The sequence below is a fragment of the Hemiscyllium ocellatum genome, chromosome 30 (assembly GCF_020745735.1).
Source record: "Hemiscyllium ocellatum isolate sHemOce1 chromosome 30, sHemOce1.pat.X.cur, whole genome shotgun sequence".
In the NCBI taxonomy this organism is placed as follows: Eukaryota; Metazoa; Chordata; class Chondrichthyes; order Orectolobiformes; family Hemiscylliidae; genus Hemiscyllium; species Hemiscyllium ocellatum.
The window spans coordinates 28,305,688-28,328,356 of record NC_083430.1 but is presented as its reverse complement, the minus strand read 5'-3'; the positions used below and the strand labels follow the sequence as shown (position 1 = coordinate 28,328,356).

The 22,669-nt window shown below is 38.8% G+C and overlaps 1 protein-coding gene across 4 annotated transcripts in view; it reads right to left on the bottom strand.

Annotated features, from left to right (window-relative positions):
* The window catches only part of LOC132829960 (dyslexia-associated protein KIAA0319-like protein), a 109,488-nt gene extending 86,905 nt beyond the window's left edge, over positions 1-22,583 (bottom strand). For 3 of the 4 annotated variants that reach the window (XM_060847389.1, XM_060847390.1, XM_060847392.1), the window contains exons 1-2: positions 22,200-22,583; positions 12,530-12,698 (exon numbers count right to left, since the gene is read on the bottom strand). In XM_060847389.1, the coding sequence (XP_060703372.1) occupies positions 12,530-12,671 (142 nt within the window). In that variant the 5' untranslated portion in view covers positions 12,672-12,698; positions 22,200-22,583. Of the gene's footprint in view, positions 1-785; positions 857-12,529; positions 12,699-22,199 lie in introns of those variants that run through there. The other variant, XM_060847391.1, reaches the window with a different exon arrangement.
* Positions 22,584-22,669: the final 86 nt, after the last annotated feature.

Sequence of the window (22,669 nt, the reverse complement as noted above, 5' to 3'; positions counted from 1 at the left end):
ATCTCCCAGTTTCCTTCCAGCTCCTCTACTGAAAAAAAAACTCTTTTGCCCCCCCAAAACGAGTTTTTGCACACAAAGCGTGAGCATTCTGACAAATCACGGTGGCACAGTGGTTAGCACTGCTGCCTCACAGCACCTGTCAGACCTGGGTTCAATTCCCGACTCAGGCGACTGACTGTGTGGAGTTTGCACGTTCTCCCAGTGTCTGCGTGGGTTTCCTCCGGGTGCTCCGGTTTCCTCCCACAGTCCAAAGATGTGCGGGTCAGGTGAATTGGCCATGCTAAATTGCCCGTAGTGTTAGGTAAGGGGTAAATGTAGGGCTATGGGTGGGTTGCGCTTCGGCGGGTCGGTGTGGACTTGTTGGGCCGAAGGGCCTGTTTCCACACTGTAAGTCTAAATCAGCACAGACATTAATTCAGGAGTGCACAAAGTTCTTTGCCTCACTTTCTGCACAAGGTTGCAAGCTTTTTTTGTTCTTTAGGAATGGCATGGTGCACCACAGAGGGTTTAAATCCATGAGATTTTGGTTCTTCAATTTAGGACTGAACCAGTAATAACCAAAACCAATTAATCTAAACTTAAATAAGACAGATCCAAAATACAAGATCATGCGCAACTAAATTTATCTGAATTTTCAGACCATTCCAAGCATTACAGCTTTCTGTACTACACCAAGTCAATACTTCTGATCTAATTGCCAATTTGCACAATCATAGACTTACTCCAACACCTACCAAAAACTGGTTTCAGACTGCCTAAACTGTCTCTCCGGCTGCACGAATTACCTGAGCAAAATTAAACACAACATCCTGTTCAACAAGTCCGAGGGTTGATACATAAGCCTCCTTTTTTGTTGGAAAAGATCAGAATGTCAATTTGAATGTTAATGCATTGTCAAATAGAAAAACTTTGAAACAACACCTCTTTAAAGTTTAGGTTGGGCCCTCTATGCTGCACAAATGTTTACTCTGACAGGGAATTATTCCAATTAACTTTCATGTTTGATGCAGATGGTGAGATAAACACTAGAAGCTAACCAGATGGGGTGGGAACATAGTTAGCAAACACAGGAAGGAGTTACGCAAGATCTGATGCACAAAGAACAGCAATCAATTACATCTGGAATAGACAGAGATTTGGACAGATTGACGTTTTTTCCATCCAAACACAGAATACTGTCTACTCTGCATCAATATCAAGGTCAAGTGCAGATCTGAACCACAAGTAGTATAAACATATTTTCAAAATTTATCATAGGTATGCAAAAGGAGGGAAGAATACTATTCCCAATCATCAACATGGTAATAGGCTAATCCAAAAGTTACCAGATTTACTGAGCTCAATTTTAAAGTTACCACTGTGGCGTTTGAAGTTGACTTCTAGCGTCAGGTTCAGTACTTCAACTACTATACTATTATAATAGAGAGGAGCTTTGTTTTGAATTTTGTTTAAGTATTCTTCAGCAAGGTTAAATTGTTGGCAATGGCTAAAATTAAAACATATTTTGTTTCACTTTGACAGGTTCAAAATACAAATAGCCAAGGAGATTTGCATTTGTTATTGCTGGAAAATGTGGAAAATGCAACTTTTATGCTTCTCAATTAATTTACTTTTTTTTAAAACTTAAAACATCTGTGAGTGAATAGGAAAATAGCTCAGTAATTTCTTTATGTCATGATTAGTTATGCTGGGTGGTCAACTGAAGTCGTTTAATGTAATTCTATCTAATGCTATTTTGATTTTTGCCACGTCAGCAGACTCAAACGACGCCAACATTTGTTTTGTGTCGTGTTCTTGGCACAAAGGCTTATGAGCTTGAAAACAATATACAGAATTTCATCACACAACAGCTACCTTCTCCAATTACAGTATTTTTTTTGCAACAACTTTCTCTCATGTTCCTTTTGGGTTTGGGACCAGGGACGTGTCAGAATCTTTGTTGTTGGGGTGAGAGTTTGGATGATTTATAACAGGCAAATGTTTTACCTGGGAATCCATAGAATCTTTGGTAATATACAATCATTTTATCTCAACTTCCTAAGCAAGAACAGTTAAAAAGTTCAACACTAATAGAAAATTATTTAATTACTGAATTTTAAAAGGTCAGCAAGAATGAAAATACAACATATAAAACCAAAATATAGCCGTCATAAATAAATTACTGTTACCCTTGATTTGAAAGTATCCTGAGTTAAAAATGTTTCGCAAGATAACATAATGGATTTTGCTGAGGTTATTTGGAGATCTGGGCTACGAATCCAAAACATCTCAATCTCCACAGAAGTTCCTTTGTTTCTAATATGTTCAAAGTCTTAGAGATCAATTTTCCTTCAGTAATTCTACGTAACTAGCTGTAGAAGGAGGAGATCAGTGGTAACAAATGGACTAGAAACACACTTACTAACTCCGTATCTTATCAATTATTTCAATTAGAGTCCAGTTCACTGACTGACTAGTCAGTTCCCTCTCTAAACCCTTTCAAAACACTGCCTCATGATGGGAACATTATAGTGAAAGAGGGAAAATTCAAGATATACAGGTTTAACGTTATGAAGCAAAACAGAGACAGGAAACTCCAGCAGGAAAGAGTTATCCCTTCTGGACCTTGTTACATCCTTCTTGCTCATACCACTCTCCCCTAAAACTTTTGCTATCCTGCTTGCATTTTAAAAACAAAATATATCTTTCCCAAGCCTTCCAGTCGCCAATTTCCTCTCCAACATTCCTGCTCACTGCTTGTTATTTGGCCCTCCTGCTTGATGTTACCGTGTCTGTTCACTACTTTCCTCTCACCAACTCTATCCATGAGAGGACTGTCAAGAAAGGAGCCAGGCAGCAAAATGGCAAGGAAGGGAAGCAAGCTAAAAGGTTGGAAAGCAGGACAAGTAGAACATCGAATTCAAGAAAGATAAATGCTGACATATTTTCAAGCTCCAGGAACTGACGTGAATTTCAACACTTAACTCTACGTGACTGATTCTCTCAGGCCTGACTCTTAGACATTCCTTGAGACAAGACATGAGTAGACATCAGTTCTTCATTTTTGGGCTAGAATGGACATATATTTCATTGCACCATCACATAGTGTATAACTGCGATTAAGTGGCTCCAGAATGATGGATTGCTAGTCGATATAAGACTACACAGCCAATTTTGTCACAGATACGAGGATAGGCAGAATTGCCCTAGTGAGGGCAGAGTTCCTACCTGACGTCATGTTTAAAAAAAAATTCACAAATGAAGAACTGCACCAAAAAAAAGAGAAATTAAACAACCATGAATACAGATCAGGCACTTAGTGTGGCGCAGTCATCTGTCAATTCCAACAGATTAACATCTGAACTCCCAATAATTTTTTCTGACAGATCTTCTCCTGGCTACTCCTTCGGGTGCATTTGAATTCCTGTTTATACATAATATGTTTGCAAGTTTCAGATTAACTAGCATAGACTTACCAAGCATGTCAACTAGCAGGTCATATTTCATCAGAGATCATTCAGATTGTCCAGCACATGTCTCATTTTAACACAGTAACATTCCCATCTTGGTGACAGAAGTATAGGAGACTGTTCACAGCTCAATGCAGTATAAAGGAATATGACATGATGTTAATGACGTACAACTGGAGTTCCTGGTACCCTGGTCAAGTGGAGATGAAAGGCCTCATAGATCTGAGGAAACTTTCTGTAAACAACTGAGTGGCTTGGCTGGACCATCTTAGGAGGACAGCAAAGGGCCACCATACCACTGTGGTTCTGGAGTCCAAGGCCAAAAATGTAGAATTTCTTTGCTCGTGGAAGACAAACCAGATGGGTTCGACAACAAAACTCAAGTTTCACTGCAGATTTAAATGGTTAATTGAACTCAATTGCCCAGTTGCATGGTGGGATCTGAACTCATGCCCTTCGATCATTTGTTCAGTTCATGGATTAATAAGACAATAGCATAATCACTATGCTGCCATATCCTATAAGGTAAACGTGCACAGTCACATCTCAAATTTATGGTAGTGATATACGTTCAAAGTCAACAAAAATTCCTTCTTCCCTGCCGGTCCTGAAAGACGGAAAGTATCATATAATTAAACCAAAAACAGGTGTCGATATGTTGCATCTTGCAGTATTTACTGTGAATGGTCACAAAGAAGCAGGTAATAAGAGCAGAAATAGGCCATTTGGCCCTTTCAGCCTCCTCTACCATTCAACATGACCATAGGATGATTGCATTATAAAGGAAGAAGGTAAATGAGCTTGTGGCGCAGATCGAAATTGGCAGGTGTGACATGGCGGGCATTACATCAATAGTAGTCAATAGTAAGAAATTAAATAGGGTCAGATATTGTATAATCTGTGTGGGTAGAATTGAGGAACTGCAAAGGTTTAAAAAAAAACATAGCTGGAGTTAAGTACAGGCCTCCAAACAGTGGTCAGGAGCTGGGGCACAAGATGCAGCAAGAGATAGAAAAGATATGTAGGAAAGGCAAAGTTACAGTGATCATGGGGATTTCAATATGCAGGTGAACTGGGAAAATCAGGTTGGTAGTGGATTGCAAGAAAAGGAATTTGTGGAATATCTATGAGGTGGCTTTTTGGAACAGCTTGTGGAGGAGCCAAGTAGGGAACAGGCAATACTGAATTTAGTGGTGTGCAATGAAACAGACTTGATAAGGGACCTTAAGGTGAAGGAGCCATTAGGAGGTAGTGATCATAATATGATTGAATTTACCCTGCAATTTGAAAGCAATAAGGTAGAATCAGAGGTAACGGTATTACACCTGAATAAAGGCAACTACAGATACATGAGGAAGGAAATGGGTAGAATTGACTGGCAAAGGAGCCTAGCAGAAAAGACAGTGGCACAGCAATGGCAGGAGTTTCTGGGAGTAATTTAGGAGACATAGCAGAAATTCATTCTGAGGAAAAAGAAGCATGGTAGAGGAAGGATGAGGCAACCATGGCTGACTGGGGAAGTTGAGGATAGCATAAGGGCAAAAGAGAAAGCATATAATGTGGCAAAGGGCAGTAGGAAACCAGAGGGTTGGGAAGCTTACAAAGAGCAAATGAGAGCAACAAAAAAAAGGAGTAAGGAGGGAGAAAATTAAATATGAGGGTAAGCTAACCAGTAACATAAAGGAAGACTATAAGAGATTTTTCAGATATATAAAGTGCAAAAGAGAGGGAAAAGTGGACATTGGGCTGCTGAAAAATGACGCTGTAGAGATAGATGTTGGGAACAAGGAAATGGCTGAGGAACTGAATCATTATTTCACATCAATTTTCACGGTGGAAAACATGAGTACTATCCCAAAAATTCAAGAAAGTGAGGGAACAGAGCTGAGTATGGTGGCAATCACCAGAGAGAAGGTGTTAGAAAAACTGAAAGCTCTGAAAATGGTAAGTCACCTGGACCAGATGGACTGCATTCTAGACTTCAAAGGGAGGTAGCTAAAGAGACAGTGGAGTTAGTGGTGATCTTTCAAGAATCCCAGAGGACTGGAAAATTATTAACGTGACACCCCTGTTTAAAAAGGCAATTTAGCCGAAGATGGAATATTACAGACTAATTAGATAACCCTGTGGGTAAGATCCTGGAATCCATTGTGAAGGATGAGATTTCTGAATACTTGGGAAGTGTCTGATAAAACAGGGCAAAGTCAGCATGGTTTCATCAAGGGGAAGTCAAGCCTGATAAATCTGTTAGAATCCTTTGGGGAAATAATGAGCAGGTTAGACCCAGGAGAGCCAATAGATGATGTTATCTACCTGGACTTCAAGGTGGCTTTTGACAAGGTTACACACAGGGGGCTACTGAATAAGATAAGGCCCCATGGTGCTAGGGGCAAGATGCTAGCATAGACAGAAGCTTGGCTGTCTGGCAGAAAGCAGAGAGTGGGCATAAAAAGATCATTCTCAGGATGGCAGCCAGGGACAAGTGATGTTCTGCAAGACTCTGGGTTGGGACCACAGCTTTTCACTTTATACGTTAATGATTTAAATGAAGGAACTGAGGGCATTCAGGTTTGCAGATGATACAAAGATAGGTAGAGGGACAGATAGCATTGAGGAGGAGGGGAGGCTGCAGAAGGATTTGGACAGATTAGGAGACTGGGCAACGAAGTGGCTGATGAAGTACAATGTGGGTAAGTGTGAGGTCATGCACTTTGGTCAGGAGAAAACAGTCAATGTGGCAATTCCAAATGGGAAGAAAATTCAGAAGTCTGAAGTGCAAAGAGACTTGAGAGTTCTAGTCCAGGATTTTCTCAAGGTAAACTTGCAGGTTGAATCGGTAGTTAGGAAGGCAAATGCAATGATGGCACTTATTTTGAGAGTACTAGAATGTAAAAGCAGGGATGTACTTTCGAGACTCGAATCAGAAGGATGTACTGGACCTGGAACGTGTTCAGAGGAGACTCATGAGAATGATCCCAGGAATGAAAAGCTGAACATATGAGGGACATTTGAGGACTCTGGGTTTATACTCGATGGGGTTTAGAAGGATAAGGGAGGATTTAATTGAAACATACAGAATACTGAATAGCCTGGACGGATTAGATATTGGGAAGATGTTTTCATTGATAGGAGAGACTAGAACCTGAAGGTACAGCCTTAGCGTAAATGGAGGACCTTTTAGAACAGAGATAAGGAAAAGCTTCTTCAGCCAGCGTGGTGAATCTCTGGAATTCAGTGCCACAGAAGGTAGATAGGTTCTTGAGTATCAAGGGGATCAAGGGTTACAGAGAGAAAGCAGGAGAATGGAGTTGTGAAACTGATCAGCCATGATTGAATGGCGGGGCTGACTTGATGGGCAGAATGGCCTAATTTCTGCTCCTATGTCCTACAGTCATATAGCCAATCATTCAACTCATTTCCCTGTTCCAGCTTTCTCCCCGTGCTCTTTGATCCCTTTGGCCCCAAAAACTATGTGGGAGAGCTCACAGCATAGGAACAGATAAGTGCATAGTTTTAAAGTCTTGCTGTAAATCTACAATAGTGAGCAGAGTGGGTTCTTTCTTGATTATATGTTTTATTTAGATCTGTCTCTTGATTAAATTTTAAAAATATAAGCCATAAGTATTAAGTTAGCCTGGAGCAGTCTTTTTTTAAACAACAATAAGACAATGCTATTTTCTGGATCTGTAGATTGTGAAGGAGCAAAGATGGCCTTTTGTAGAGTGATGTGCTCTTCCTGTCAGAGTTTAGAGAGAGTTTTCATGTCACTGATGATTATGTCTCCCTCTCTTCCCCTCACATGCGCACGCGCACACATCTCAGTCTATGGGGTGAATTTGCATTTGCAGAATCATATTTGCAGACATATTCTATTTGTGCTCAAAAAAGCACACAACCCTGCAGGCAGTCAATCCATATAACATTTCATAAATTCCGACTTTGGAATTAGAACCAGTCTGATTCAAGCCAGACTCTAATTTCATATCTTTAATGCATTGCCTGAGCTGAGATGTCACTCTTTAAATAAAACCTTAAAATTATCTCGAGTATGTGACTTGAAAGTAGTTGTGGGCTTTATATATTACTGAACAGAAACCTGCAACCCATTCTACAAGATGAAAGACTTAGATTGCTATCTACTTTTGTTCAATATATCGTTTTAACTGCGTGACATGTGATCTTTTGCTACAAATTCTGTGTTTTATGGCCCTGCCCCACTAGTGACCTGATGAAGGAGCAGCACTCTGAAAGGCAGTACTTCCAAATAAACCTGTTGGACCATAACCTGGTGTTGTGTAATTTTTCAAACTTTGTCCACCCCAGTCCAACACCGGCACCTCCACATCATGGATAAATTCCAATGAGCAGAGTCTCAATCGGATTCCTCTGTACAGGTGATCAGCCTTGCAAACATTCTTCAAATAGCCTCCAATGAAATATTATTTTTGCTTAAATAAGGGGACCAAAACTATACACAGTATTCTGGCTGCAGTCTCACCAGCACTTTGTACAGTTGCACTACAACTTCCCTACTCTTATATTCCAACCACCTTGAACTAAAGGCCAACATTCCATTTCTCTTGCCAATTACCTGCTGCACCTATGTACTAGCTTTCTGTTTTATGCACATGCACCTCAAAGTTCCTCTGTGTGGCAGTTTTCTCCAGTTTTTCATTTAAATAACTGTGTTATGGAGTCAGAGATGTACAGCATGGAAACATACCTTCGGTCCAACTCATCCATGCCGACCAGATATCTCAACCCAATCTGGTCCCACCTGCCAGCACCCAGCCCATATCCTTCCAAACCCTTCCTATTCATATACCCATCCAAATGCCTTTTGAATGTTGCACTTGTACTAGCCTCCACTACTTCCTCTGGCAACTCATTCCGCCACGCACCACCATCTTCGTGAAAAAGTTGCCCCTTAGGTTAAAAATGCCACTCCCCCTCCTCTCTTGCCTCCCTTTCTGTCCTTCCTGTAGCATTTGTATTCTGGAACATTACACTGCCAGTCCTGTCCACCCCCGAGCCATGTTTCTGTAATTTCTATGATATCCCAGTCCCATATTCCTAACCATGTCCTGAGCTCATTGGCCTTCCCTGTTAGACCCCTTGCCATGAAATAAATTAAACCGCATTTATCAGTCCTACCTTGTTTTCTGTTTTACCCGTGACTGTTTGATTTGCTTCTTTTCTCAACTGTACCAGTCTCAAATTGACCTCTTTCCTCACTATGTCCTTGGATCCCACCCTCCCCACCTTACTGGCACCAGGGAGGCAACACATCATTCTGATATTTTGCTGCTGGCTGCAGAAACATCTGTCTGTGCCTCTTTTGGTTTTCCTTTCAAAATGAACTGCAGATTTTTGACATTACACTCCATATGCCAACTTTCTGCCCACTTACTTCACCTATCAAATGTCTCTCTGAAAACTGCATGCATCTCTTAAAACTTGCCTTTCCAACACTGTGTATTGTCTGCAGACTTAGTTACATTTACTTTGCTCCTTTGAATAATGATTATATATTTTAAATAGTTGTGGTCCCACATGACTCATGTTGAACTCTACTGGTTACAGGTTGCTAATCTGAAAAAGAACCTTTTAACCCCAAACTCGTGTCTCCTGCCCATTAGCCAGTCCTCTAACCACCCCAAAATACTACCTCCAGCACCATCAGTTCTTATCTTAGGATAAATAGTTTGCATGGCACCTTGTTTATTGCCTTTTGAAATTCCAAATGCAACACAGCTTCCCACTCATACTTTTTCAGTTATTTTAAGTGTTGATCAGTCGTGTGTCTACAATTCCATGCCTGCCTGCCACAGTTATAGACTTGCCAACTTTAAGGGCATTTAATGGTCATTGGACAAATATATACAGCATAGTGGAATAGTGTAGGTTAGATGGGCTTCAGATTGGTTCCACAGTTCGGCACAACATCGAGTGCCGAAGGGCCTGTACTGCGCTGTAATGTTCTATGTTCTGATACATTAACATTTCTGCAATGCATTCTTTAAACAACCAATAAATATCAAGCTAGTTACATTCTATCAGTGTAACTTGCCTCCCAGTGCATGCAGTCAGTTGACTAAATTGCCTCAGGGTACAGGCTGACCTGAATACATTGCACCATCCTACAGCTTTGAATATAAATCAATGTGCAATTGTACTGTGAAATTTTAAACTTGAAAAACAATGACATTCATTCACAGTAAAAAAAATGTTACAGAACAATTGTGAAGGATTAATATTGTTCAGTTGAACTGACTGACTGAGTCTTCAGCTCAGATACAACACTAAAATCTGTGTTCAGAGAGAAGACGCTTCAAATCCCAGACAAATGTTACCTTCCAGGTTTTTCATAGTCATAGATTGTGGGTCAGAAAATATGAAAAATATGTGCACGTATGATATTTGTTTTACTCCTGAGTAGATAAATATTTTCTCGAAAACATAAATTGATTTCGAGCAAGGCAAATAAAATTGGGATACTCAAAACAAAGTGAATAACTTCTCTTTTCATTTCTAACTGTTAATTCCCAAAGACTAAATTCAGCAAACTATTCAATGGATCATTTCTTAAAATATACCCGTAACGTTTTTTTTTCCACAATTTAGACCACAAAATCAATTTCTCACTAAAGACTGCTGTGCTCGAAACTGACAAGTTACAATTGACCAGGACTGAAGCATACCACTGAAAATAGTATTAGTCATTTAATAAACATTATACCTTGAATGTTCCGGATATGACATTTGAACAAACTCCAGTTATATTAGTTTATTTTTCAATGCATAAATTCCAGAGTTTATGGCTTATACGCTTGAAACATAGACTATTCTGAGATTTAGGAGTCAAAGAGTTAATCCAGTATAATTTTCTCAGCTCTGTACTCTATGCAGACAACATTCTGACAGCTGGCAACCAGCAAGTGACAGTAAACGTGTCAAGACTGATCCTCAAACATTATATACATGATTCAGTCAGTTAATTAGATATTGCTAGTGTTGACACTGGAGTTAAAACAAGGCAACAGATACTTACACTAAAATGCTTAGCAACAAATGTCAATGTTCAAGTCCAAAGTTCCAGGGAGACAGCAAAGGTGGGGGTTGGGAAGTAACAGTGTGTCTGTACAATCATGCATGCATTTGCATTAAAATAGGACTGTGGTTCAAGGTAAACTGCCTACAAATATTCATCGTCTCCTTACACACATGAAAAATGGTCACTTGGAAAGACACTTCAAAACATAAAATCATGAATGCTCCAAAGCTCCAAAAGAGCATTCTTCTTATTATCTACAAAGTATTCCTAACCAGTGGGCAGACTGAAATTGGAAGGCAAAAAAAGGTCAAGACTAAACTGAATACATCAAAGACATAAAATTAAAGTGAAATATAGTTCCTAACAAAAAAGGCTAACAGAGTATCACCACCCCCTTTGTTTAAATTAAGTTTACGTTACTACAGCTCAAATAGCATATTTTGCTTTCATGCACACCAGCCAAATGCCTAAAAACATAAATTTAATAAATCTCAATTATAAAATTGAGAAAATGCTGTTTAATTCAACAATGGCAATCACAAACGAAAGTAGACCAATTATATACACGTAATGGCTAAGGTTTAATAAAATAAATTAATTTTCATAGTAAGAAAAATTATATAAGTGTTGAATGAGTTTCTTTACAAGTAATACTTTTAAAGGATTAAAAGTCCTTTCATAAGTGGATGGATAGCTTTGCTTAAAAAATACACGACACACAAAACAAATCAAGTTTTTAACAACTGATAATGGAAATCAAAACTACAAATATCAACAACTTAAAAAACATAAACTACCACTCAAATGATTTCTTTTCTCACTTGCCCTAATTTAATGCTGAGCCAAAAGATTACTGACAATGTATTCAAAACTCAGAACAAAATGTATTATGAACACGACATACTTAATTTGCTAAGACCTGAAACTTGATCTTTGGTTTGTCTCATGTTTACAGTTTTGAACTGAATTATCAGGAACTGGGAAGTTTAATAACTAGCACACTTCCCAATCAGCAAATGTGGTATTTAGAACAGAACCCAATGTCATCATCTTAGTTGAACTGCATGAAGAGGATGCACCCAGCTGTCTTCCCCACTGGAAACAGATGAGCTTTTGAATAATTTCAGGTAGGAGAAACACACTGACAAATAATGATATTGAAATGACACAAGCCAATAATAAAAGAATACTTGTACATACCAAATGTAAATCCCAGAGCATATATCAGGCCCTCACATTACTAAACCCAAGACTCAAAAGTCGACAGAAGTTGGTTTTTCTAAAGCCATTCCAATATTTTCAAATCAATTTCCATATCAGTATAAATAAAATAAAAAGTTGTTCCATTTCTAAGGTTCCTGATTTCAAATTTCACTTCTACAGGCTTATGCAATGAATTACACAGCTTCCAATGTAACACAGTTAAAGAACTCCAGGATCCAACTGCAAGTTATACAAATGCAGCTTTAACATTCATTTTATGCAGAAGTGTCCACTTGTTACTTAAATATCATTTTAGACATTTCATGTGCCGTATACTATACATTTGCCATATTGACCAAGTCTCTTAACGGGTTCACACAGCTATTGAACAACATAACAGCAACGGCAGAGTGCTGGAAGCAGTTTAACAATACACTGGCTCAATTCAACTAAGAAATGCTAAGACGCAAGAGGAATAAATACAAATATTTGAACAATAAAAATTGGGGGATATGAATATATGCAAGAGACCAGCATATGCACTAACCATAAAGACCAGTATGTGTTACTGCCAGTTATTTTCCATAGCCTTTCCTTAAAAGAGCAAAAGCATTTTTTTCTTCAAATATCCTTCAAATAACAATTCTAAAATTATTATTAAGTCGGAATCACAGGTTGAAAAATGTAAGTACCACCAAGAAATTACTGAATACTACAAAGTCTAATAGGTCATACAATGTAAACTGGGTTGAATTAAGATTCTGGCAGAAAAGTGCTTGCTTTGCAATTAAAGCTGACGATTTGATGGAATGATATAACTTACTAGTAAATGAATTCAATGTGGTCAGACAAAAGCAGCCATACAACAGGAACTTAAGATTCGAAACACATGTCCAACGAAGTAAAATTCCAATTTTTACAGAAGAGGTCACAGGGACAAGGAAACTTTCCAACCTCCTATCCATGGCTACAATATTATTGAAGACAACTGCCTGTAGAGAGAGAAAAAAAACAAGTCAAATTTCAATGTAGCAATAGTCTGGTACTTGCTATGTTTGTCACATTGTCAAAATATAGTATTTAATTTTGTAACAGTAATCACATTAAGTACGACTGATTGTAATTCCTCATCAATTGTACACAAGATAAAATAATTCCCATAATGAGAAAGATTGCACAAATATTAAACAAGAACATTTCGCTCAGTGGTACAGTAGGATTATAAAGCCACCACAGAATGTTGGAAATAAGTAAATCATTTATGTTACTACAGCTGAAGAAAAACATCAGTTGGATCGTCAGAAGTTGTGTTTACAGCTATACCCAACGGATCATTGAAACACTGAAGATAAGTCATATTTTTCTATTGGATAACGTAAAGGAAACCTACTACCCACCAAGAAATGCAAGATTATGTGAGATTCTTTTGCACTTATTCCCTTGTATAAATTCAATGTATAATTCACATCAGAACAAATCAACTCAAACAGTGTGGATAAACCAATAAAACTGCTTCAAAACAGGACACTGCTAATTCCCATTTATCATAGCTTTATTTATAAGTGGAAAACATACAGAAACAGCTCACCAACTGCCCGATCCAGCCACCAGCTTGCACAGCCTAATCACCAGATGCCAACAAATATCATGAAATACTTTTTGAATTTCTAATGTTTAAAACAATTGGGAAAAAATGCATAGTTAAATGCAGAAATCATTCGAGTTCTCTTTTTTTGTCTTTTAGCTTTATTTCAAGACCTCAGCTTCTCCCAAAGGTTTTGCCTATGGGTATAACAATGATATTTGTCGGAATGATGTTGTCGGCTGAATTTTATTGTTCATGCTTGTGCACACAATGTATCTGAATTTTGTAAGGCGCATCAATACCAAGTAGCTTTAAAAAATTTTTTTTTTCTTCCCTTCTGCTTTTAACAGTGAAATGTTGGAAGGGAAGGCCACTGTCAAAAAGTTTAACTAAGGCAGTGCTCATGGCATTTAATTATTTTCCCCTGTGTCCAAAACAAAAATATCTCAGTGAATTCCACTCTTCTGCACCATCCTTAAAGCCTGCAAATTCTCTCCCTTTCGCTGGGATGTTTCAAACAGTCATGATCAAATTCCCAGGCGAAAGAATTCCATACTCAAACCAAAACTTTATGAACATTTTCATTAATTATTCTGACATCACCTTAAAGTGATGCCCTCCAGTTCGAGAGCTTCTGCAATGGGAACAGACTCTTCTCATCTATGATTAGGCTTCTCATAATTTTATCCAAAGTTATGAACTTTCTGATCAATCTTCGCTTTTTGAAAGAAAAAGTAGCCGATTACCATGAACATACAGATTAGGAGAGGGGAATCTGCAACTCAGCCTTTCAAGTCTGCTCTGCAATTTAATAAGATTATGTTGATCTAATTATACGACATTACAAACTAATTTCAATAACCTTTCACTCCATATCATGGATTTATCTCCCTCTGTCTTAAAAAGGTTCCAGGACCTCTTCCATCGGCTTTTGAGAAAGAGTTCCATGGCGATTTTGAGATGAAGAGAGGAGTTCTGGTTCCTAACTTTGCAGGTGACACCAAAATAGATGACGTGGTGAAGGTTATCTCAGAGTATAACAGGACCTTGATCAGATGGACAAATGAGCCAAGGGGTAACAGATGGCGGTTAATTTGGATGAATGCGAAGTGTTGCATTTTGGCAAGGCAAACCAGGGCAGGACTTATACTGTAAATGGCAGGGCCCTAGGGAGTCCTGCCAAACAAAAGACCTCGGAGTGCAGGAGTCGCAGGTAAACAGGGAGGTGAAGAAAGCATTTGGCATACTTGCCTTCAGTGGTCAGTATACGGAGTATAGGAATTGGGATGCCATGTTGCAAGTGTACAGGACATTGGTGAGACCCAATTAGAATGCTGCATACAATTCAGGTCTCCATGCTATAGGAACGATGTTGTGAAATTTGAGAGGGTGCAAAAGAGATTTACAAGGACGTTGCCCAGAGAGGCTGAATAGGATGTGACTTTTCTCCCTGGAGTGTTGGAGACCAAGGAGTGACCTTATAGAAGTTTGTAAAATCACAAGGGGCTTGGATAGAGTTAACCTAGGTCTTTTTCCGAAGTTAGCAGAGTCCAAAACTAGAGGGCATAGGTTTAAGGTCAGAGAGGAAAGATTTAAAAGGGACCTGAGGGGCAACGTTTTCATGCAGAGGGTGGTGTATGGATGGAACGAGCTGCCAGAGGAAGTGCTGAAGGCAAGTACAATTACAACATTTAAAAGGCATCAGAAGAGTATATGAAAATGAAGGGTTCAGAGGATATGGAGCAAATCCGGGCAAGTGGGACTAGATCAGATTGGGATGTCTTGTCAGCGCAGACATGTTGAACTAAAGGATCAGTTTCCATGCTGTATGACTATGACTCATGACTCACAAAAACCTTCCTCATCTCTGCCTTAAAGGGCCAACCGCTAATTTTTAAAATGGTGCCCCTTCGTTCTATATTGTCCCACAAGAGGAAACAACCTTTCCACATCAATCCTTATCCAGAGTCACTTAGGATTTTGTATATTTCAAATTGCCACTCCTCACTCCAACAGACACACACGAGCCTGTCCAACCTTTCCTAAAGACAACTCCCCCATTCCAGGTATTAGTCTAGTGAACTTTTCTCTGGAGTGTTTCCAACATAGTTCTATTCTTCCTTGAACAAAGAAGCGAATAGTGTATGTTGTACTCCAGATATGTTCTCATCAATGCCCTGAGTTATTCTCATTTGCCAGTTCACTTTAGCTAGTGATGCATTCCTACCATCATAATGGCTCTTTTTAAAGAGTGAAAATACTAGTCTTAGACCCACTCTCCTCTCTCTCAAGGTGAGGAAGGTGATCTTGGGTTACAGGAAGATATAGATGGATTAATCAGGTTAGTAAATCAATGGCAGATGGAGTTTAACCATGGTAAGTGTGACATGAAGTACTCTGAAAGAAATAACAAGACGAGGGAGTATTCAATTAGTGGCAGGATACTATAAAGCTCAGAAGAATAGAGGGATCTTGGGGTGGTCATCCACAGATCTCTGAAGGCAGCAGGACAGATTAATAAGCTGTGTCAGACACTTAGCTTGATCAGTCATGGCACAGATTATGGGAGTTATGTTGGAGCTGTGCAAAACTTGGGTTGGAATACAGCCACGGTCCTCTGTGCAGAAATGATCACACTCAATGGGGTGCAGAGGAGATTCACTAGGATTTTGTTTGGGTTGGAATGGTTCAGCAATGAAATAAGGTGCAATAGACTCAGGTTGTTTCCCTTAACACAAAGAAAGTTGAGGGGTGACCTAATTGACATGTATAAGCTTGTCATGGACATGGACAGAGCAGACGGAACCAGTTGGATTCTTTATTTGAAGCATCAATAACGAGGGGCATTTTTTAAGATGAAAGACAGGAGGATTAGAGGAAAACATTTGCACCCAGAGGATGGTTGCAATGTGGAATACACTGCACGGGAGGGTAGTTGAGTCACAAAACAACAGGCTTTAAAAGTGTACGTGGATGAGCACTTAAAATTTCATAACATTGAAGACTATGGGTCAAATCTGGAAAGTGGGAAGTGAAGACAGGTAATTTTTAAAAAATTAGTGCAGTCTTAATAGGCTGAAGGGCCTCTTTGAAACTGTATAACTATGACAGTATATTTCATATGCACAGGCTCTGCAACGTCTGACAATTGGCAAAACTTGGAAATCACTTGTGCAAATGAGCTAAGTTAAAATTGGCTCTGATCATAAAGAATCTTAATATATTTACAATGTCAATAAGGTAAATTTCAATAGACTAGCAATTGGAAACCTTGATTCTACGAGTAAAACATTTTACAACTTGTAGCATTGTAATCTTGACTGAAGGACAGACAACTTAATTTAAAAATATGTTTGTCTAACGTCAGTACTAGGAATTGGAGTACGACCTGGTACATCAGCAACCACACCAGTCTTGCATTACACTGGATCCGATAAACAAACAAGGAAACAATGGGATACCACATAGTGTAATCCATGAAAGGTCATAAAAAGCCTATTCAAAAACAGAGCACACCTTTCTATTCAGATCACAAATAAGTCTGTCATACTGCATTTGTTACACACTGAAATTTTTGAAAAGTCTCCATTGTGTGGAAAGGCAAAAAAACACCAAATTTACAAAACATGGGCTATGTCACCAAAATAAATTGGTTGGACTGAATAACCTTGAAATTACATTAAGATCATTAAGACTGGTTGCACATGGACAACCACACATGCATTGTGGTGGCCAACAAGGCACCAATTAACAGAAGTTAACTTCTGAAACTCCATCTGCCCTCTCAGACAGGCAAAGATTTCAATCAAGGAGAAGGACTTTTCCCAGTTCAAAATGACACTGATCCTTCAACCAATACTACAAGTAAAAACTTATTTCAAAAGGTTTATCTGTGTGCCATTTTTGAACTTTGCTGCACTCAACTTGGGTGTTGTGCTTCCTACAAGTTTGCCACAACTCCAAGCATATCACTGGCTATAAAGCACTTTGGGCATCCCAAAATTGAGAAGGCACTGTATAAATGTTACTTTTTATTTTTCTAAATAAATCCTTCAAAAAGGAAGTGACACAATTGCACTGGATGAGTAAAACTGAAAGGAAATAATTAAAAACTTCTAATCCATATTTTAAAAAATTCCTTCATTGATGTTGCAAAATTTTCACCAAGGTATTGAAAGTTCTTTTTAAGAAACATTTCTTTATTTTCAAAGAAATTTCTGTAAATTCTGTGAAACAACACTTTTTCATTTTTTTAATGGAATAAAAGTCAATCACTCTCCAGCTCTACTGGCTATTCAATTACTTTGGGATAATCATATGGCTGCATTATCCCTAACGGTCTCCACAATCAGAAGTCCACTAATTAAAATGACATTTCTAACTTTCCACTAGATCACTGCTATAAATCATTCCCATATCTATTGTTGAGTAAGAAACATTGAAGTTTCTTTCCTGGGATTCAGTTTGATAATGTTGGAAAATAACCAAGATGCAGCATCATCAGCAGTAACCAGACCCATTGCACAAACCTAGACTACACAATTTCAATTCAATTGACTGAAATACAGCTGCAGGCAAAAAAAGACTTTCTTTGTTTAAATTCTGCATCCTTGGTTTAAAATATTAGAAATTTCAATTACTGAATAACAAAAATCAATGTACAAGATTTTCAGAAATAAAGTAGTTGCATTCAGCAGAAGATCATTCTATTCATTATAAAGTAGCTGTTGCATCTTGCAGATGTAGTTGGAGTCATGATACCTTGAACACTAAAAAAAAAGACACCCAACTTGAAAGTCCCTCAGTTAATGAAAACATACATTATGCACTTGTATCAGTTGTGGCTGAATCATGTCAGCAAGGCTGAGGGAGGAGTGCTGCACTCGTGAAGATGCCATCTTTTAGGCAAAATGTTAAACCAAGAATCCATTTATCCTAAAAACAGAATGTGGAGAAAAATCTCTCAGAAGTATTCAAAATATTCAAGCTATTTTGGAATCATTAATCATTCATATTAAATCAAGTTATGCAGTTATCATATTGATGGTTGGGGGAGCTTACTATGTGCAAATTGGCTGCAAATTTTATACATTACAATGGTAATTGCACTTTAATAGTATTTGCTAAATGGCAAAGCTCTCTGGGAAATCCTGTTGTCCTGAAAAAGGTGCAAATCTTTCCTTTTTTCCTTCTATTCATATAATAGCTACTAGCGGTTCAAATTCAGTTTATTACCATACATTTATTAACACCAAGATGTCTTCAATTTTGAAACAGAGCCCAAAACAATATTATTCAAACCATGAAATGAAATTCATGGGTTGACCTTATTCATCTTTCTGGTAAATGTATTTTGCCTGCAGCTAAGATCAGGATGGAGAGCAATGCGTGACCAGAGCCGTCAACTGGATTACAAAATTAGGACTGAAGTTCCGCTTTGTCTTATTTTACTTCAGGTAACAGTGCTTCTGCATACTCCAAGCATCCTCTGTCTTCAATGATATAATCTCAGCATTATTAGTTAACCAATTAACAAATGACAATGTGAACCAATGATAAAGTCATTCATCTAATAATGCTGAAGTCTTTTTTTAATTAAATACTGAAAATTTTGATATCTTTATAAAGGTCAAATGATGCAGGTTTAACCTTACAGGTCTGACTCACAAGCTTTGTGCTTCGAAGATGAATTACATAAACCACAGGACAATACATTCACTCCCAACAATTCTAAATGCACCATTTATGTTTCTGTCTTGTGGTACAATTACTAACTGAACCACCTATTCTTTTGGAATTACCCTTATGGAAATTGGATACTGGAATTGAGAAAACAGAAAAACTTATAAAATACATGCCAAGTAATTAAACATATAACTGTACTCAAATTTGGTTCATTATTTCAAAAGATGTTTATTGAATCCATTATGTGGGCTCATTTCTTCTCCTTCTTTCACACCAAGAGATTCCAGTCATAAATCCCAGTTCCTATCTTAAACATATTGTTCTCCATTTAATCTTAAATTTTGCTGGAACTGGTTACTAGAAGTTGACATGTAATGTACATGACATATAGGGGAGATGATTGACTTACAGTATTATCACTGGACTATTAAACGCAGAAACCCTGGCTGTGTTCTGGGAACCTGAGTTTGAATCCCATCATAGCAGATGATAAAATTTGAATTAATTTCCGTTTTGTTTTAAAATTGAAGAATATAATGCGACCACGAATCCATTGTCAATTGTCAGAAAACCCCGTCTGATTCACTAATGCCCTTTAAGAAAGGAAACTGCCATCCATACTTGGTCTGGTCTACATGTGACTCCAAACCAACAGCAATGTGGTTGACTCTCAAATGCCCTCTGGGTAATTAGGGGGAGACAATAAATGGCGGCTTAGCCATCGACACCCTCATCTTACGAATGAATAATAATAAAAAAAAACGCCTTTTATTTCCCAGACAAAATAGCAGTTCAGTGGAAGCATCAGACCTTCATTTGGTATACCTCACTAAGAACTTGACAGGCTGAAATGCATTATAATTTTGTAGGGATTAAGCATTAATGGGTTTTGCAATCTAAGTATTGCACCTTTTGGGTGTATTACAGCTTTAAAACACAAATCTTATAATCCTCACAATAATTCACATGCAAATGCCATTAAAGTACTGTACCAAATCCTCATTAAATCGGACTACTTAAGACTAGCTAAACCAAGTTAGACTTCAGCCATTTTTACACTTATACTGAAATGTCGTTGGAAAGAACTGAAACTTAGCCCATTAGCAAATCAGAAAAAGCCAAGGGCTGCAGGTGATCAACAATATATTTTAAGTTTCAAACTTTAATACCCAGATTTATTCATTTTTTTTCATGTGGATGATATGCAAACCTACAGTAGCAATGAACATAAAAAGGAAATCAAGTATAATGCAAAAGGCTCAGTTTCACTCTCTACAACTTTAATCTTTTTACAAGATTAAAACATTTTAATAATGCAGTAACCTGCACTTACATCATGAAGGAATGAACTTCCAAATGATGTTTACATGGAATTAGAGGTTAATAGAAAAATAAGTGCTAAGTGCTTCTATGAACAAATCAGCATTCAAGTTAAATACATTTATAATATTTAAAACTTGCCAAGCAAAGACATTGTACCTACAATTAATGAATAAACATAACTACTCAAGACTTTATGATCATGATGGCACCTTGTCATTGACCTCTACCTATGTTACAGGTTTGCTTCACAAAAAGCCAATGAAGCAAAATAATATGAATAATTTTAAATGGTTTGTATTATCTACTTTGAGACACTGTAGAATACTGTGCAGTCAAAACAATTTTAGTTAACTATTGCACAAAGTGCTGTTTGTTTTCCATCTGTAATCATTTGCAGAACTAGCTAAAGGAATTGATATTCAATAAACTCCAAGTTGATAGCTCATTTTATGTCGATTGATTGGTTAAACATGACAGCTCATACAAGACGTACATCAAAAACTGCTACGTTACATTTTTCACCCATCCATCAAAACTATAGACAATCCAAAGATCACCTCAGCATTTTACAAATCAATCTTAGCCATCAACTGTTAGAAAATAATTTGACATACTTTTATACAATAACTACAATATAATCAGATTTAATTTAAAAACTTATATTATCATGCACATATGACTGAAACCTTTAAGGAATCAATTCATTCCTTTGTGTCACCTTGCCTCATCAGTCAATGAATCAGAAAACTACAAATTTATATTCCACTCCAGGACATCAGTAATTCATTCATCCTGATCTTCTAAGACAGTGGAAAGAGTATTACTTTGTTATAACCGCCATCTATTTCTTACAAAAGATGCGTCCGTTTAACATCCAGCACCAGGAGAACTACTTTCAGATTGGGTAGGCCAATATTTCCGATTATAAATATCAGTGGGACTCATGTAGAAACGAAACGCATGGTCAAAAAATGAACACCAGGTGACACTGCAAGTAGTTTATAAAAGATAGTCATCATCCCAGCAATTACATATACCCTATAATACCTAGCAGACCCAAAAGTGCCTAACGTTTCTCAAATGGTTAAGACTTTAAATTACAACAGTCTGAATCTAGTCACCACACAGACAAACCAGGTAAATGATCTGGAGACTCTCTAACTGCAAATCTTATTCGGTCGCTATCAATTTCCAGTTGGAATCGGAGGAAAACTCAAATTTACCATATGTCCAGTTCCAAATGATGGAAGCGAGTTCAGAAACGCGACGCGAAAGTATGAGACCTTCAACCTGGTGCTGCTGATGTGTATGTAAAGCACATCTGGATAATGACTTTAAAACAAAATAAAACGCATCGGTATGACGGGGCACCTGCTGTTCGGGCTCCACAAACGCCTTTTCAGTTTCAGCTTTGCCGGAACGATATCCATCCCTGTCACGCCGGCACATTTATGCGGTTTACTACCTGGGAAGTGGTCCGAGCTCGGATCCCGACCCTGCGCTCACAGTTCAGGGTCCCTTGAACACTTCTACCCCCCTGTCTTTTCTCTCACTGTATTCCCGTCAGGATCTTCCTCACCTCTCAAGGTCTCCTACCTCTGACCCTCCACCGGGTCTACCTACCCTCTCCCTCCACCCCATTGCCACCAATCTTTGCCCTGGCTGATCTCTCTCTCCCTCTCCCACCGGGGATCGCTCCTTCCCTCGCCCTCCACTGGTCCCATAACAGCTTTCTCCCTCCCCCAGATCTCTCTCTCCCTCCTCCTGTCTCTCTCTCTCCACCCGGTTCTCCTTCTCTCCCCCTCCCCTCCTTTTCCCCCTCTCCGCCTGGTTCTCCTTCCTTCCCTCTCTCCGGATTCCCGGTGACAGTGTCTCCTACACTCGAGCTTCTCAAACATACCTTTCGTCACTTCCGATGATCGACTCTCCCCATCACAATTTTTAATCAGTAAATCCTTTCCACCCCTCAAAGGCCGACATTGGCAATCCCGCAGTTAGCGGCCAGCGAGGAAAACACTTGCAGACGTGGGATCGCTGACAGAGGCGCCGTGAGGGGACGAGATGCGTCTGCACATAAACAGGTGGTGTCCGGGGAAAGCCGTCCCACGGAAACAAACACCGAGCACTCTGGTTCCGAACCAAGACGATATCAGGAATGATGACAGCGGACACAAAACGAACCATTTAGCTCAGAGTCTGCATCGCCAGGAGTAACGAGACAACATTTCAGTTGCAGACGCCGTGAATAGTCAGGATCGCCAGCGCCGCAGTCGGTTCGTGCAGGAAACTCCGGCGGCAATGTCAGGCTGGCGAGGGAAACCCACGTGACTCGCCCGGGCACGGAGGCGGGGACTCGCTCCTGATTGGTCC